Raw genomic sequence first — 17,055 nt, 5'->3', positions numbered from 1 at the left:
TTCCTCTTAAATGTGTGCTTGTCAGAAATTCACAGTTGTGGTCAGAATGCTATACAGTTTCTCTGATGCTTTACATTGTTTGCACTGTCTGCAGATGTGCACTTAGTGTTGCAGTTAATAGAAGATTCAGTTTCATCCTGTCCCATTCTCCCACAGAAAGAAAAAGGCACAAGAACTTAAGAAATGGCCTACTAGGACTGACAGTCTGTCTAGTCCGGTATTCCCAGTGACATTAGGGGATGCTATTAAGGGAGAATATGCAAATCTCAGTTTTGGAGTCTGTTTCTGTTGTGCTTCCTCAGCATCCATAGTTGTACATCCCTGCCTAGTCCTTCTTAGTAGCCCTCGGTGGACTTGCCCATGAATTTGTCTAATCCCGTTTTGAAGCTGCTGCTACTGCCTGCTTCTGCCTTCTGCAGCAACAGTTTCCAGAAGTTCTCTACTGGCTGGATAGAGAAGTACTGTCTCTGTTTTAATCTGATCTACTGTTTTTATAAAGTGCTCCCAGTTCTCATACCATGGGATTTAGTGAGTAACAGTTCTGCATTCAGCTTGTGTGCCACCTTGTGATTTTGTAAACCTGAGCCATCTTTCCCCACTCAGCCTTCTCTCCAAACTGAAGGATCCCAGCATGTTTTAGTTTCTTCTCACATGGCAACTGCTTCGCCCCCTTGATCATTTTAATTGCCCTTCTCTGGACTGTCTCTAACCCCAGTATGTCCTCCTTGCAGTGCAGAGACCAGAACTGCAAACACCACTTGTGACATGAGTGCACCAAGGTTTTAGATCCACTTTGTCTTGTTCTCAGTACCTTTTGCAATGGTGACGAACATTTTGTTGGGCTTTTTTCTTGGCTGCTGCTGCACGCTATGCCGGTGATTCCAGAGGACTGTCAGTGGTGACTCCAGGGTTTCTTTCTGGAGCTGTAACTGCCACTTCCATGTCCCGCATAATTTAGGCATGGCTCAGTTTTTTTTCCTTAGCTGCATTACTTTACATTTATGTATATTGAAGTCCATCCTCTTGCCTACTTGCTTGGTTTCATGAGGTCCTTTTGAGTTCCTTGCCATTGACATTACTACTGTCCTAAATGAATTTGAAATCTAGTCAAGAAATGTCTGGGAAATGGATCTGATCAAGTGGTGGATTTAACTTGCAAAGCAACTTAACGCTGTTAGCCTTCAACACAGTTATTAAAGAAATGTCTTTGTCTACACTGTTGTTATATAAGGCATCTTACAAAGACAAGGAGGAAATAAAAATCTTGATAGTCCATAAATTCTACACCTTTGTAGTATATGCAATTGAAATATTAGTGTTCTAATGTACCAAATACTAAATACACATTACTAGTCTAATTTGAATTTGTTCATATATAAGATAAGCAATTCTTAGATTTCTCATTTTACATGGTTTTGTTTGTCAGTTGGTTATTTTAAAAGCAAGTAATTTAGGAAAAATGGTAGGTGGTCATATTATGGCTTATTCTACATAACACATGCACTTGTGGTGATTGGAAGGCAAAAATAGTTAATTATGACTCCTCATAATATCTCTAATATCCATGTAAATTTATATGTCAAAAAGTCAAATAATTTCAATAAAGAATTTTATAGATGTATCTACATTGAGTGCATCTTTTGAATGGGAGATGATTAGGAAAATGAACCATCTGAAAAGAGACACAGCAAAGAAGCAGATCTGCTTAGGATCCTAAGTTTGAGAAGAATTGAGGAATGGTTCTTGTGATCTCAAAATATCTATGATTCCATGGAGTTGCTTTGTGCAAAGAGCTAATGGTTCTAAGAGCAGTTGTTCTACAGACCCTAAATTCTGTTAAGAGGGAACCTGAAGTTAAATTGTGGGTAAACTTTCATATGACATATGTTGTTCTCACTCAGGTAGTCTTTTCACTTGTAGTGTCTTCAAATAAATCTCCCACTTGATGAAATTACATTTTGGAAACAATTTGTTCCTCACACTGGAGTTATACTGTTTTATGTCATTCCCCTTTGCTCGCACTGAGGAAAAATAATCCCTTTAGCATACTATGATGTCTTTACTCATCAGGAGAAGGGGATAGAGATTGTTGTACTTGTTAAACTTCCTTCTTCTTTTCTTGAAAATAAAAGAAAATCAGAATGCTGTGGTCACAGCTAAGTCAGTAGGGGAGGTGGAGATGACTTTAATGAAACCGAATTATTAGCAGGAATTTTTATTTTTATCTCATCTTCATTCTTACAGAGAAGTCCATTATATTGATTTGGAGTGTAGAGTAACAAGGCAATAACTGGTCTGTGAGAAAGATACACCTCAGGAAATACAGTTATCATTTAATGGAAATTAAATGGAAAATTGTTCACTTGTTTTTCTTTCTGTAAATGCAGTTGTTTCTGGGCAAATTAATAAATTTTGAGCAGGAATTCTAATTGTTTTCTTTGAAAGATCCTTAATTCTACTTTATATTTGTTGAGGCAATCTTCCTACCCCATTTTCTTACACACAGATGAAGTTTTTTGAAAGGTTCAGCAATGCCCATAAACAATACAGTAGGCTGGTATGGGGCAGGGATGAGATCTGGGACTTTGTCATTGCCGTTGTATGCAAAGCAATGCTGAAATTGTGATTAAATGAGCCTTTAGAAGACTCCTTTAGTATTCTTAGCAATGATATATATCGTTATAAATTAATAAATATCTTTTTAGGATGCTTCCAGTCAAAACATCACATTTACTTGATGTATTAATAGACTTCTGCAGTGCTCATCATTGTACAGTCTTGCAAATATTAATGAATTTATGGATTAAAAGTGAAGCACTGAGAGATTAAGTGATTTTTTTACCCAGGATCTTTCTTGAAGTGCATTAAAGAAATAAGATATTAGCAAATATTTCTTGTGTCTGTTTCGTGTCTGAAGTAGTATTAATTCAGGAAAAAGTTACTCTGTTGCTGTATCATTCTAGCATTTAACAACCTGTTTTGTCATTCTAAAAGTTTTTACTTTCTCTTAAATGAAATTAATAGAATATCACTGATTGCTTTTGCTGAAGGTACTTAAATGCCCGTTACTTTAGTTTTTGATGTACTTCAAGTTTGAAATAGCACATAACTAATACAACATCCTTTTTTGTTGAAATGGACTTAGCATTCTCTGCTCTTCTTTACTTCAGACTAGACCTTTTTGATGTTATTGGAGTACTAAGGATATTGAGTAACTGGGTAAATATCTCAATCTATTCATGAACAATAAATAATGGATGTTTTCCTCAATATACTTTTTGGCACTTCAGGTGTAGGAGAAAGGAACTAATAACGACAGATGTCATTTCTCACACAGAGCAATGATAAATAATTTATGATGCAAATATCTTTTAATGCAACTAATCCTGTCTGGCAGCATCCTTAATATTTGGGTCTAGTATACATATTTCTGCATCTCAGTTTTGAGAAAGAACTTTGTTTAATAAAATCTGAAAGGGAATAGTCTTCCTAGTTTTCTCCTATGCTCAATAAGTAACTACCTTATGATGTTTCAGCTACGTCAGAGTTCTAACTGACTTATTTCGGTGTAATGTTTTGAAGAGATGGTGTTTGCATGCGTGTGCCATTTCCTGATCAGGAGACTGTCTCTTTCAAAACTATATGAACTTTTAGTTCCCCGTAAGGCTATATTCTTGAGTATTCAGAGCATATATTTCATGCTACCTATTGTCAAATATTTTTTTCTGGTAGTGTTGTTGAGTTAAATTGATATTTTGAGCTTCGTGATCAGCATGTTTTCAGGCAAACGTCAGTAACATCTATTATGTCTTGCTACTGTTAAATCCATTTTAATGCGTTAATTCTAAATGCCTTAGAATTTAAACAGAAAATGACAAATCAGTTAATAGTTGGTGTAACAGTAATAAAATTAAACATTCTTAACACAGTTGTTGTGCTCATGAAATATTTGCTTATTTTTTTAATATAGAGAAGCTGTATGGTGACTTCTTGAGTTGGAATCTAGAAGATACCCTCTCCCAATTTCCTCTAAGACCTGGGAAGATTGCAACATTTACAGTAAACATTAAAGTGAAGCTGGACTTTTCCTGCCAAGAAAACCTTCTGCAAGATCTCAATGACGGTGAGTTTTTGAATTCCTTCTTGGTTAGGAGTATTGTATTTACTTCTGAGAAGCACATATGTCGAGTTGTCATGCCGTTCTGTTTTAAATATGGTGTGCGATGTGGCTATATGTTTTCATATTTGTATCTTGTAATGTAAAGGCACAGCTCTTCAGTGAGATGTATGGGTGGAAGACTGAATTCTTGTGACAGCTTTGGACATGAGAGTTTTGCCAAACTTTCTCATCATGAGATGTTGCCCTGATACACTTTTAAATCTTTCTTGACAGAGGGATCATTTTTAACGTGTTGTGGTGCCTTTATCTTATGAAAACAAAGAAAAATAAAGTTTGCAAACACCAGCGGGTGTCAAAGAGAAATGAATGTTAAGTTAATTAATCAATTATCTAATATTGTAGAATTCTTAATCAAGGCTGGCTTCCAGAATTTTGCTAGAAGTGACACACTGAAACACAAGGCATAATCCCTGTAATATTTATAATGTTTAAAAAGTTTCATGTTGTTAAACTCATAGTTTCTTTTGAATCAAAAAAAGAACAATGCTTGCTTGTACCAGAATTATCCAGAATTACAGGTATCAAATACTTGTGCTAAGGATTTCTTCTTTGTTAGAACACAAAATCTTACAGAGTATTTGCTGTACTCTGTGTATTTTAGGTCTTCATTTTTTTTCCAGCTAGCAGAGTTAGTTACGCTAATTGAATTAACTGGAGAAAACAAGATATTCATGTATTTTAATAAATAAAAACATATTATAATTATAATTTGGACTCTTTCCCAGAATCTAATTGCAGGTATGCATAATTGATATAATTAATTTTTAAAACATAAAAAAATTTCAGTATGGAAAAATACACCAAACAATTATATGCATAGCTTATTCAAAGTGAATAGGACCGAGTTCTGTGAATTATCTTGCAAATTCATTTAGGGTGAAATTATATTAATTGTTAGTAAGGATTGAAAGATGACTTATTTTTTAAACTTCCCTCATGTAAAATACATAAATTATCAAAATATTTTAGGGCTTAACTGCAGGATACCTACGGTTTTGCTGCACTAAACTTTATTTTCAAGGACTTCATTTCTGTATTATTATTATGCTACAGCTTTTTAAAGAAGATTCAGTGGAAATAGTGAGAGGGAAAGCTTGAGACTGGCTTTGAAGCATGGAGATGTTTTTCTAATTTTAAACTAAAAATACAGATTTTTAGCCTTGATAGTAGATTTATGTTTTTTATGTTATTTTTTTAACTTTTCTTCCTGAACTTGATGGTTAGAACTTTTTCAAAAAGCTGGAAAGGGGGAGTAAGATGCTTTGATATTGTTATGAAAACACAGATGTCAAGAAACTGAGGCTTTGAGAAATGCCCTTGACCGGAAATGATTGAGTAATTCCATACAACACGAATTTGTGCAACAGATTCCCAGAATGAGGGGAGACAGATCTGACTGCTGGTATCATTGGACGACATGTACTGTGTGTACTTTGAAAGCATTAATAGAAATGCTGCGTACATTGCCTGTTTTAGTTGTTTCTGTAACTTTCCTACGTAGATTTTAGATTTCACAAGCACTTCACAAGTATCTAGTACTTTCTAAAGAAGTAGCTAAGATGCTCATGTGAACAGCTCGAAAAGCCAGTGACTGCTACGACATGACTTTTAATTATATGGTAGCTATGGTACCTTTTCCTTTAAAGACTAGATTTACAATGATGATGAGAATACTGTTGTCTTTTAAAAATAATGCCCATAGTAGGTTGTCTGTTACTTTGATCTCTTTTAATTTGATGCTGAAATTGCTTCCTTTTACGCTGTTTGCAATTGGAACAAAGCACAAAAAGGATAAATTACAGATGTTTCTGATGATAGTTATTCAATTGGAAGGTAAATTAAGTCATCAGTCAGAACTGCTGATGTAATTTTTGTGTGCTGATGTATACTGTCTGCTAAAGAAAAATGTTAGATGTCCTTCTAGATTAAAGGAAGCAAAAACACACAAGTGACTATACAGGATCAGATCAAATATCCCTCTAGTGCAATATCCTGGCTGTAATAGTGGCTAAGATCAGACGTCTAGGGGAGACTATAGGGAGAGTCGTGAGCATATGTGCTACTTTCCTTTAATGCTTGTGGACTCCCAACTGTCATCAGCTCAGGGACTTCCTGAACCTGTTGCGGTTTCTCTGTAGTTAGTCGTTCTCCATGGCTTTCTCTTTCATAAAATTTTCCAGTCTCTCCCTTGAGCCCTGCGCAACATCCTGAGACGAGAAGATCCGCAACTAATTACTTCTTTTATCAGCTCTGGGCCTAATACCCCTTAGTTCTTGTGTTGCAGCAAACAGCTAACAACCCATCGTCTACAACTCTAACCTACCCTCGTGGTTTGGTACATCTCCTCATACCACCTCTGCAGGTGGGCTGAAGATTCCTAACTAGCTTAGCTGTAAGGCACTGTTTCCATATCAGGGACATTTGATCAGCCTTCTTGTCCCTTTTGAATCTTTTTTTCCGTTCTATACCCTTGAGAGAGGCTGTATGCAATCCTGGAGAGGTGGGGGACCTATGGATTTCTGCGGTGACCTAAAGATATTCCTTGTTTTGTTCTCTGTGACTTTCCTTACAATAATGCACAACTTAGAGGTTGCTCTTTTGGCCATTGCTGAGCATGGAGTTGGTAGTTTTGTGAGGCTATGAACCCATAGCTCCAAGATCTTGCTCCTGACTGGTAATTATCCCCTGAGAGCCCATCATTTCCCGTGTGAGGTTAGGATCATTTTTTTCCCATTAATTTATACTGAATTTTGTTTGACCTTGCATCGGCCAATCATTAAATCTCACAAGGGCCTTCTGCAGTCTCTCAGAGTTGCCTTTATCCTTACTGCCCTAGGTGTGTTAAAAGCATCATTTGTGCCTTGTTGCTCTTTGCAGATTGTGCATGGGAATGTGTTAACACTTACTTATCCATGGAAAGACCTTCCTTCTTGTGGCTTCGGAGAGGACATTTAAAAGCCCTCAGAGAAAAACTTGGTCAAAAGTATCCTGGCAGTGCTCATCAGGTGGATCGGGTAGATCTTCCTTGTCCGCGTGCTTGCTGACTCTTTGGCCGTTGTACCTAAAGAATGTTTCTTTTCTTTCTTCTTTTTTTCTTCTTCTTTTCTTCTTTTTTTTTTTTTTTGACTTAGGCCATTCTCTTGTATTTTCTGGTTTTTAAATTAGCAGCTTTCTGTCTCCTTTGCCCTATCTCTGGCAGACAGCAGTACAGTTTAGGGAAATAATTGTGCATAATATTCATATAAAAAATACCGCAGTCATTTCTCAGTCTGTCACAGCGGGTCTGATGACTTCTATTTTTTTTCTCCGAATGAGAAATCTCTTTCCCTATCCAGTTTGAAACTGGAGTTAACTGACTTAGCTTGTCCTTCCGTTCTAATTCTATGCAGTTTTCCTCTTTCATGTCCAAAACTTTGTAACCAGAGGTTTTCTGGCTGAGCAGGAGCCTGGTTGAATGACAGCGGTGCCTTTTGGAAGTGCTAGGTGTCTCTGACATCTACCATTTATTCAGAGTGCCTAAGAACAGGTTTTGGTCTTTGCATGCAAGAACCTCAGGGTTAAAATTATATATGTAGACTGCCTCAAGGGGCAATGGTGAAATTCCCAAAGGCACTTAGTTGACAGCAAAATTCAAGCCCTTTATTATTAAAATTGATACAGACACGTAATTGTATAGCACTTCAGATAAACAAATTGCTGAGTGTCAGTGAATCAGTGTCTGTGTGTGCCCATGTGGGCAGATGCAAGGGAATGCAGGTTAGCAGTGTGTATCGGAGGCTGTGAAAGCTTTAGCTTGGAAAAGGCAAGTGGGCAGTAGTGAGAAAGGCTATACCTCTTTTATATTTGTCCTTGTTTTGGATCAGTCGTGGTAGCAGTGTGATTTGAGAATGCAGCTTTACCCTTCTGTAAAAACAAACCCGATCTTTATTTCACAGGCACTTGTTCAAATCTGATTCTTAACTCTAGCTTAACAGTCTGTTACTGGGGAAAAGTGGATGTGAAAAAGTGTAGTACAAGGAGAGTTAAAAGAACTTGTGTTACCAGCCATCTGTATCAGATTCTTGTTGTGCTGGGATGTGGGAAATGGAAACTTCTGTTGCTTTTTTATGTTGTTTTCACTCTAACGCAGCCTCGTGCTGAGCTTCTGTTATGAACTCTTTACTGTACGGCATTAGCCAGAAATTAGAGACAAAATTTTTTAAGATTACGTCTTTGAGAATATCAAGAAATATGCTCTTCTTAGATAGTCATCCCTGAGATTAAAATCCTCCGCTACACATGATCTCTCTCAGGATACTAACTTCTATATGCATTTTGTGAATCTTTAAAGCTAGATTATAGCGCTGTGACCAAATCTGAATGTGGTCATTGTGGAAGTTTTTTGGGAATTTTAGGGCAAATGTTTTATCTAGTGTCACCAACTGCAAATATTAAAACATCATTGGATTTGATTAAGATAATGGAATTGTTGAGCATTTTAGACTACTTTAAAATTTTATTTAATATTCAGAAGCTCTAGAGCTATATTAAGCTTTTATCTGTGATAGAATATCATTTTTAATGTGGTAGAATTTGCTTTGATGCTGGCGGGAGTATCAACAACAGTAATGGTAGCACTAATATTAACCTTCTGTATAACGTTTAGCTGTGATGTCAGGAACGTGTTATTCCATCACTGGTGGGTAGGCTGCCATGCTGGGAGTTGTGTTTGTGCAAACAGAGCCTCATAATTTGCCAGCTAGATGTGCGACCCATTAAAGCATGGCGTTTAGGGTTCTTGTCGCCGTCTGGCCTGCCTCGGCTTGCTGTCTTTGGAAATAATCCCTTCACCTGCACTTCGAACAGCCAGGTAGGTAGGTGTTCTACAGACACTTGTGTTTTGTTGTTTAAGATTAAGATGTCCAGGCTCACATGCTGAAGGCACTTGCCTGGGATTTAGGGGTTCCCTTTAAGAGAGCTGCTGGCTGCAAATGCTAGTAAAGTTTTGTGTCTTTTGTTGTGGAGTTGAGATTCCTTCTATGCGCATCCTTAGTTCCGTGATCAGGAAAGCTAGTGTATGGATTCGATTTGATTCGAAGGTTGCACTGGGCAAGACAGGAGGAAGCACTGCATCTGCTTGCTACAGCCAGGCTTAAGGAGCTTCAGTATTAAGGTGTCTCTCACCTGTTAATTCAAAGAGATGAACTGGAGGCTCACGTGATACTAACAAATGCTCCTTCCCATACATTATAGCTTAGTTTCTGAAATCCAGTGGCTCCCCTATAGTAAATAGGATAAATTTGCTCTTTTTGGATTGCATTATAAATGATAACTTGTTAGTGGAAATGGTCATTAAAAAAAGCTTGTATTATGTGCGGATAATGTTTTGCAAAGTAAATGAATGAATCTATAATGAGTTCTTCATTACGTAAAAATGTTAGTGTTCATTCAGTGTATGGGGAACCTAAAGACAGATGCAAGGATATCTAAATTCATAAACTCACCAAAGAAAATAGTTACATGCTACCAGAGAAGCAAAACGGTGCCTTGGGTCTCCCCTTCCCTGGGGAAGTTGCAGAGAAGTAATAGCATGCTTCTGAAAGCAATGAGCTTGAATATTTTTAATATTGGTATACCAGACCATTTTCTATTTCATAATTACTTTGTTGCTTTTCTGCTTAAATGAAATCCTTCAGTTTCAAAGTTAGATTGTATCCACTTAGAATATTCCTATGCTTGTGTAGTTTATAGACAAGATCTGGTTAGAAAGATGGTTAGAAAGCCCTTAGAAAGATCTGGTTTTGAACTTGAATATAGCCTTGACAGGTCTTTCGAAAAAAAAGTAGCCTAGAGGACTGTGTTAGGATAATTGGATTACTGATGATGATGATGGATGTCCTCCAAGATATTACAATGTGATCATTTATATGTTGTTAGTTTGGTTGCCTTTATTGCATTTAATAATTGAGAATATTTTTTCAAAGTGGCTTCATTTTTAAGGAGTTGCATGGTTCTTTACAATTTGGAGATAATAGTTTTTATTTTGGTTGCATCGTTAATCTGAGGAAAAGAAGGTTCTTTTTTTCTTTTGATTACAAATACTTTTCACGTCCTCTATAAATTTGTCATCATACTACTTAAAAATATATTTTTAATTTTTTAGGAATTGTCCCATCATCCTGTTAAATGTCCTGTTCTGCTACTTCTTTGCTGAGGTGCTTTATTCTGGTGCCTGCTGGAGTGTGCCTAAGTAGTCTCTAGTCTATGATTATGAACTTCTTTACACTTTTTTTGCTCCCTTTTTTGGTATTCTTCCTTGTTCTAAGTTTAATTTCCCAGTACTAGTTTAGGTAGTTCATCATCATCAGAAAGGAACCGTTAATTGACTGTTTGCTATTATTAAATATTATTATTATCTTCTTCAGATGCAATGAAGTCTTGAAGAGGTGCTTATTCCGCTACATGCCATGAGGAAATAATGAGGAAAACAAAAATACCAGTTTAACTGAGCCAGAAAACACAACATTAGCATACACTACAAATATGTAACTATAGGTTGTTATATGCTGATCACTCTTGTTGGTTCATGTGTGTTTTCCTCTGGACTGGGACACTGTTTTACCATCCATTCTTGTGCTGTTCCCCTCTTTGTAGCTGGAGACAGCAAGCTGCCTGAATTCTGCCTCCTTTCAGCAGAATGCAAGATTTGGTTTTTTTAAATTATTTTATTTTATTTTGAAGAAGAAAAGCACGTCCCTGTTCAGCAAGCATACTCTCTCTCTGGTCTTGAACTGGTCTGGCCCTTCTTCTACACCCGAAAGTACTTTGAAACCATTACAATATTATTGAGAAGTATTGTCTCTCAATAAATAGGCTTTATATTCTGAAATTTCTATCAGGCAGTGAAGATGGGGAACTTTTTCCCCTTGATTGATAAAATAAGCAAATGGGTTGAATGAGTGTTTAGTTTTTAAGAATGACATTTTATGCTAAAGTTGCATATTTTTGAAAAATTCTGGCAGGTGTGTTTGCTTGCTGTATCATACAGTGAAAGCTCTCATGTAAGAAAGAAGTTGCTGTAGTGTTTTGATAGTTTTTAGTATTAAGTATTTTTCTTGTATTTTTAGGAAAGAGCCATAGCTGAGTTGGTACTGCTTTTTGATAATAAGCTTTTCTTCTGCAAAGGAGAAATTTCACCTAAAATCTTGCGCTGTTTTGCATCTCGTATAACATCACCAGTTACCTGTAGAGCGGATACAGGATGCAAAGGGAATTTAGGACTTTGTGGCTTCAGAGGTAAGCTTCTTCAGGAGCTTCCTAGCTACAGATTTCACAGATGCCTCAGTTGTGCTGATGCATCTTTTTAAAAAATGCGTATGTTTTTGTCATCTGGATCCATTCAGCAGTCATTGCACACAACAGCATTGCAAGCGATGGGGCCACGAAGTGTCGGAGTAGAACAGCACGGGCCAAGGTTTACGGCAGCTCGTTCTTTGGGTGCTTCAGTCGCCGGATTGTGACCCGACAAGTTTAACTGCGTTAGCAGAATTTTGCTCATTCGCATATGAAATTGTGTGGGATTCTTTTGTGTAGCATTGTGTGAAAGTGGCTAATGAAGTTAAATTGACAATTTACTTAACATTTGAGAGGAGAGAGGAAATGCCTGTAAGAGATTTTGCTTTGTTATGACAGAAATGACTGCGATGTTGAAAAGGCAAGTTGCTTTTTTTCAGCTACCGTGGAAAAAGTGTTGGTCACGTGCTGTTACCATGGCAATACCCAATGTGGATTGTAGAAATTAGAAGGATTTCTGGACAGAGCAGAAAAACAATTGTTCTTTTTATAGCGAAAGGCTGCTCAAGCCATCTATTTGATGTTACGGATTACTGAAGCAAAGCTATGGCGGAGGTATCTTCAAAGCTCTGAACTTCACAAAAGAAAAAAATTGTATTTACACTGCAAAAACTCATATGATATAAACATGGAATAATTTGAAGCTTTTGGTGAGCTGCTTCACCGAGAATCTCATAACTACTCAATTCCCTTTTTCTGCAATCACGAAGTTCTGCAATGTACAGCGGCTTTTGGAAGAATGTGTTCGCCCATTCTGTGCTGCCCGCTCTAGTTTAAGGAGCTGGACGATATCTAATATTTCCTAACTTTGCTGCCTATCAAAGAAGTGAAAAAGCTAAATAATCACTGGTAGCAGAACATTAATTATTTTTATCCTATGGCAAAACAGTCCCCTTGCAAAGTCAGTCGTGAAGATATGAGTCATTCAAAGTATGACAAAGCGCTCGGTGCTGGACTCTGTGCTATAAGCCACATTTGAGTGCCACTATCTTTCAACAAAAAGTTTCAAATACGGCATTGATTACATTAGAATTTCCTCTTAGCCTGAAGCAGAAATAATGTACTCTTTAACATCATACATCCTTTTGCCTTGAGGTGTAATTTAGAAATTAAAAAATAAAATAAAAAGTTAGTTTGAGTCTTTATTTCTTTCTAAAAAATGAAAATAGAATGGGTTTTTAGAAGATAACAATATTAACAAAGCCATTAGCCGTATGTCCAATATGCTCAAGTTTACTTGAACTTTTTTATTCTTATTGCCTCGAATCTCAGGCTAATAAATCAGTTTGCTTTAATATCAGTTCACCCCCATTAGAGGCTGGAGTATGTTTTCTCTGCTCTGAGACTGAAGCCTTTGATTTTGTTTTGTTTACTGCAAATGGAATTCAGTTTGCAGGCACTCAAATTGCTCTGCAAGGCCAAGTAAGTGGGGATGATTAGGAGATTTGCTTCAAAACCATGTACCAAAACACTAGATGTGGCAAAGGACATCTTCACTGTTACGCAAAGACTTGTTGCCTCTAATGAACATTAAATATAAATATGAAAATTGTGTGTTGTGGGTTGAGGGGAAAAGCCAATTTTCATGCACTCCATGCAAAAATTGATATATTTTTGGTTTAGGTAATAATTCTTTTGCTTCTGTGTGAAGGTCACCAAAGCCATCAAAATCATTTTCTCTTCCTTTAAATTAACATAGCACATCAAGCCTGGCTTTGCCGAAGTGCAGCGTGTCAGTGCATGTGAATCCATCTTTTGTTGCACTCTGTAAGGGTGATTGACCTTTTAAAGAGCTCTGAACGCTCCGGGTTGATGGAGCAGATGCTGTTGATGACATTTTGTGATGAAAATGACTGAGAAATGTTAATCTTTCTTTTCTATTAAGTTTTTTTTTCTTTTTGGCTTATGAGGTAACTTAATCGTCTATTGAAAACTTATATGATTTTTCACTAGTAAGTCTCCTGAATCAGCATCTTCAAATTTGTTGGTATTCATAGGGCTGTATCTTTAAGGCTGAATGAAGGCACACTTTTAAACAATTTAGTTAGTTATGGGAAGAAGTAGGAAGTAAAGGAATATGAGAAATGTCCTTTGTTTTCGTGTTGGGATATCGGTGAAGAAGGACTTTAATGGTGCAAAAAGATTGTATGCTCCATCTTTTTCTTCTGGTTTCAGCTTTTGAGGAACGCATCTGCATGCAGATCCGGATTTGAGGTCATCCATGTAATTGAAACATAGTAAAACAAATATAATTCTGTGGAGATTGTTTCCAAAGAGGAAACATTAGAATATCTTAGTGACACTAACTGAGCTTTTTCATTTTTCTGATTAAGCAGTTTTTAAGATAGTAACGTGTATAAATATTTGGAGTCTAAATTGCTGCCTTAAAAAAGAAGAGAGAGAAACTTTGAAATAAAGCCAAATTTGTTTGTTTCTGTAAACTTTTATATATTTTTAGCCAAAGGAGTTTATTAAGATCTTATTCTGAATTTTTTTCAGAGGAACTGTAGTAGATCTCCAAAGCTTTTGTTTGCGATTAAATCTGATAAAATAATTCACAAAAAATTGGTAACAGGTAAATCACTAGAAAACTCAAACACCACATTACTTTCAAACTCTGATATGCAAAATTTAAGATTTGTTCTTTTATGATTTTTTTGTGTGATACGTTGTTCCCCCTATATTTAGTTGTATGTGTTTGCTGCGATGCATCAGATTTTCTCTATATTTAATCAGTGTGTGCGTGGTAGCTGCTTTGCACAATATAAAGGAACAAAATCCTGTTCTTTGGACTTCTGATTTACATCTAGAACTCTGAATAATAAATTGTGAATCTGGTTCTTAATGTGTGCTAACACTTCATTAGTTTGATTTTCTTGTTCCTCTGACTTTTTTGACTCAGCAGTAATTTTTCCATGTTTTAATGGTTTGTGCTTAACATGTGGCTTCTGGTACCTTTGGTACCAAATATGTTGCATTGTATTCATTTAGCTGTAAAGTGCACAAGTTTATCAGCAGTAAGAAATACCACTCTGCTGGCATATTCTCTTTTATTGATGTACTATACTATATGGCAATACACAGACTGATAGAAAACACCAAACTCTAAGAATATGTATTTCTGCTGGGTTTTGTTGGGTACTGCTGGGTACTTCTGTTGGATACTGTTGGGTACTTAATCTGAAGCTTAATTTCCATTCTGCATTTGTTTTACGTAACATGTTTTTTATTTTATATATTTTTATATCAGTAGATAGTACAAAACATCACATCTCTATTTTGTATTTTTAAAATATTTAACTGAAAAAGGATTCTTCAGGCCTGATATGAAGTTTTGTTAAAGATATTAAGTAGTTGATCTGGTCACTGTCATGCTAAAGCACAAACTTCCTTCTCTATTCTGCTTTAATATTGTAAATATTAAAACTAATTTTAAATTATGGACTCTTTGAAACCTCTATTGTGATATTTCACATGAAGTTTCCTTCTTTTCCTGTGTACTTCATTGAGTTTTAGGGATATTTTTATTTTATTAATCTTCTAGAGCAGAATATAGCAAAATAATTAAAATTTTAAAAATTTTTATTTAAAAAATTTAATTTTTTTTAAATGTTAATATTTCATTTTGAGTATTTTTCCTCTCTCAGATAAAGCAGGTATAGATTTATTAGAATAAAACCTCATATTTGAAAGGAAAAAGTAAAGTAATCTCACTTATTCTTTTTCTAGATGGAATCAGCGTTAGTGGACTTCCGCTTTCCAGTCCTTTCCGACAGGTTGTCAAACCACGAGTAGAGACTAAACCCATTAATCCACCAGAAGGCAGCAAAGCTGGCGACTTCAGTCACGTGAAGGTAAGTAAGTGGCACCAACACCAGTAAAAGATTTGGTTTTCATCGTACTGCCCTATGGTTTGTTTTGTGATTAAAAAATAAAGGATTCTTTTCCTCAGAAGTATTTCCTTTTTTGTTTTCTTAGAAGAGCTTGATACCCTGTGTTTGTTAGACCAAACAAAAAAGTAACCTGAGAGCAGGCGCGGTGGGGTTTTCAGTAGGGTATAGCCAAGGAACCATCAGTGCTTCACCTCATGCTGTTTTCTGATACTCTATCCTCTCTGGGGAAGTGCTTCTCTAGAAATTGTTGGCTTTCTTATATTAAAACGTACTGAAGGGGTTGTACCATATAAGCATTTTGGGATCAAAGTCTTACCTTCACACTTTGAGTGGTAAGCCTTTCAGAAGTACTCATGTAAGTAATACAATGGAATAATCGAGAGTGCCGAATAAAATGTAAATAAGTGTAGCAGGATGAAAGAACAGTGGTGTGGGCAGAAGCTACGCTATACTTGCTGGGAGAGCCACTTCCCTGCAGTAAGCAGCTGTTTATTCTTCTGATGAAGTTCTTACTGGTTGAAGATGTAAACTTTTTATTTCAAGCAGTGAAGGAAGAACAGCTTTATGCTGGTCAGATTTGCCGAAGATATAATTTACAATTAAAATAACAAAGCTTGTCAAAAATGTAATGTAGGCCTTCATCTTCCATAGTTTTGGCAAATGTTTTACATGCTGTTAAATATTTAATAGATTTCCTTGATGGATCTGTATTCTGCATTAATTTGTTCCACCAGAATTTAACTTGAGTGTTATATTGCACACTGAAACATTTGGCTCAGCATATCTTTAGCTGAGACACAAATGGTAGCTTTGTTTCTTTTGCCGTATCTCACTTCGCACGTGAACTTACTTTCTTTGCTGTGAGGTTGTTTACAACTCTGATAAACAGGTGAAGGTGTTAATTTATAAATATGTTTCTTTTGGGCTATTAGTACTGCTAATCCATCATCATTCATTTCTGCAATACAAAAATGGTGATGATAGCAAGCATCAGAGAGATGATAAAATATTAGCAAAGCTTTTCTTGATATTTTATGGCATAGCAAGGTATTTCCGAATTTCTCATCAATATAAATCAGCATGATTGAGAAAAAAGTTCGGGATGCACGCTAGTAAAGTGGTCAGTATTGGTTTTTTAAATTAAATTTAGAACTGTATGGAAACTAGAATTTCTGTCCTGTAGAAAACTTTTGATTTGTGGAAACAAGAGGAATATTATTTTGAATGGAATAAAGTTGCAGGAATGTAGACTCTTAGTGCACCAAATACATGAAAAAAATCCTTTCAAGCACTTTTTGCTTGTCAGCCAGTTGCCCTGGCAACCATGAAAATACAAGCTCACAGTAATCTATGTGATGGTATTACAAGGATGTTGGAGAGCTGTAGAGCAAGAACTTGTGTTTGCAGCAGTGTACAAAGAAGCTGCCTGGTGGAAACACATACATACTTGACTCTCCCGTTAGGTTTGTGGGATGGATTTTTATTTAATCAATTGATATTTTGTGATGGAAGCACCATACAGGTGGTCAAAACCACATTCAATGGAGAACACATGTTTATCTGTGTTTTGAGCCTCTGACTTACATGACTGTTATACAGCTCCCATAACATGCCTGAAATTAACACTTTACTGTGTTAGACATCTATTCT

At 36.2% G+C, this 17,055-nt stretch overlaps 1 protein-coding gene across 4 annotated transcripts in view; it reads left to right on the top strand.

Moving 5' to 3' along the window:
* The window catches only part of TRAPPC9 (trafficking protein particle complex subunit 9), a 455,157-nt gene that overhangs the window by 81,918 nt on the left and 356,184 nt on the right, over window positions 1-17,055 (top strand). For all 4 annotated transcript variants that reach the window (XM_064507900.1, XM_064507899.1, XM_064507902.1 and 1 more), the window contains 2 exons: window positions 3,971-4,123; window positions 15,242-15,366. In XM_064507900.1, the coding sequence (XP_064363970.1) occupies window positions 3,971-4,123; window positions 15,242-15,366 (278 nt within the window). The remainder of the gene's footprint in view (window positions 1-3,970; window positions 4,124-15,241; window positions 15,367-17,055) is intronic.

This window comes from Dromaius novaehollandiae, chromosome 2, assembly GCF_036370855.1.
Source record: "Dromaius novaehollandiae isolate bDroNov1 chromosome 2, bDroNov1.hap1, whole genome shotgun sequence".
NCBI classification, from domain to species: Eukaryota; Metazoa; Chordata; class Aves; order Casuariiformes; family Dromaiidae; genus Dromaius; species Dromaius novaehollandiae.
This window is presented reverse-complemented; position numbering and strand designations above follow the sequence as displayed.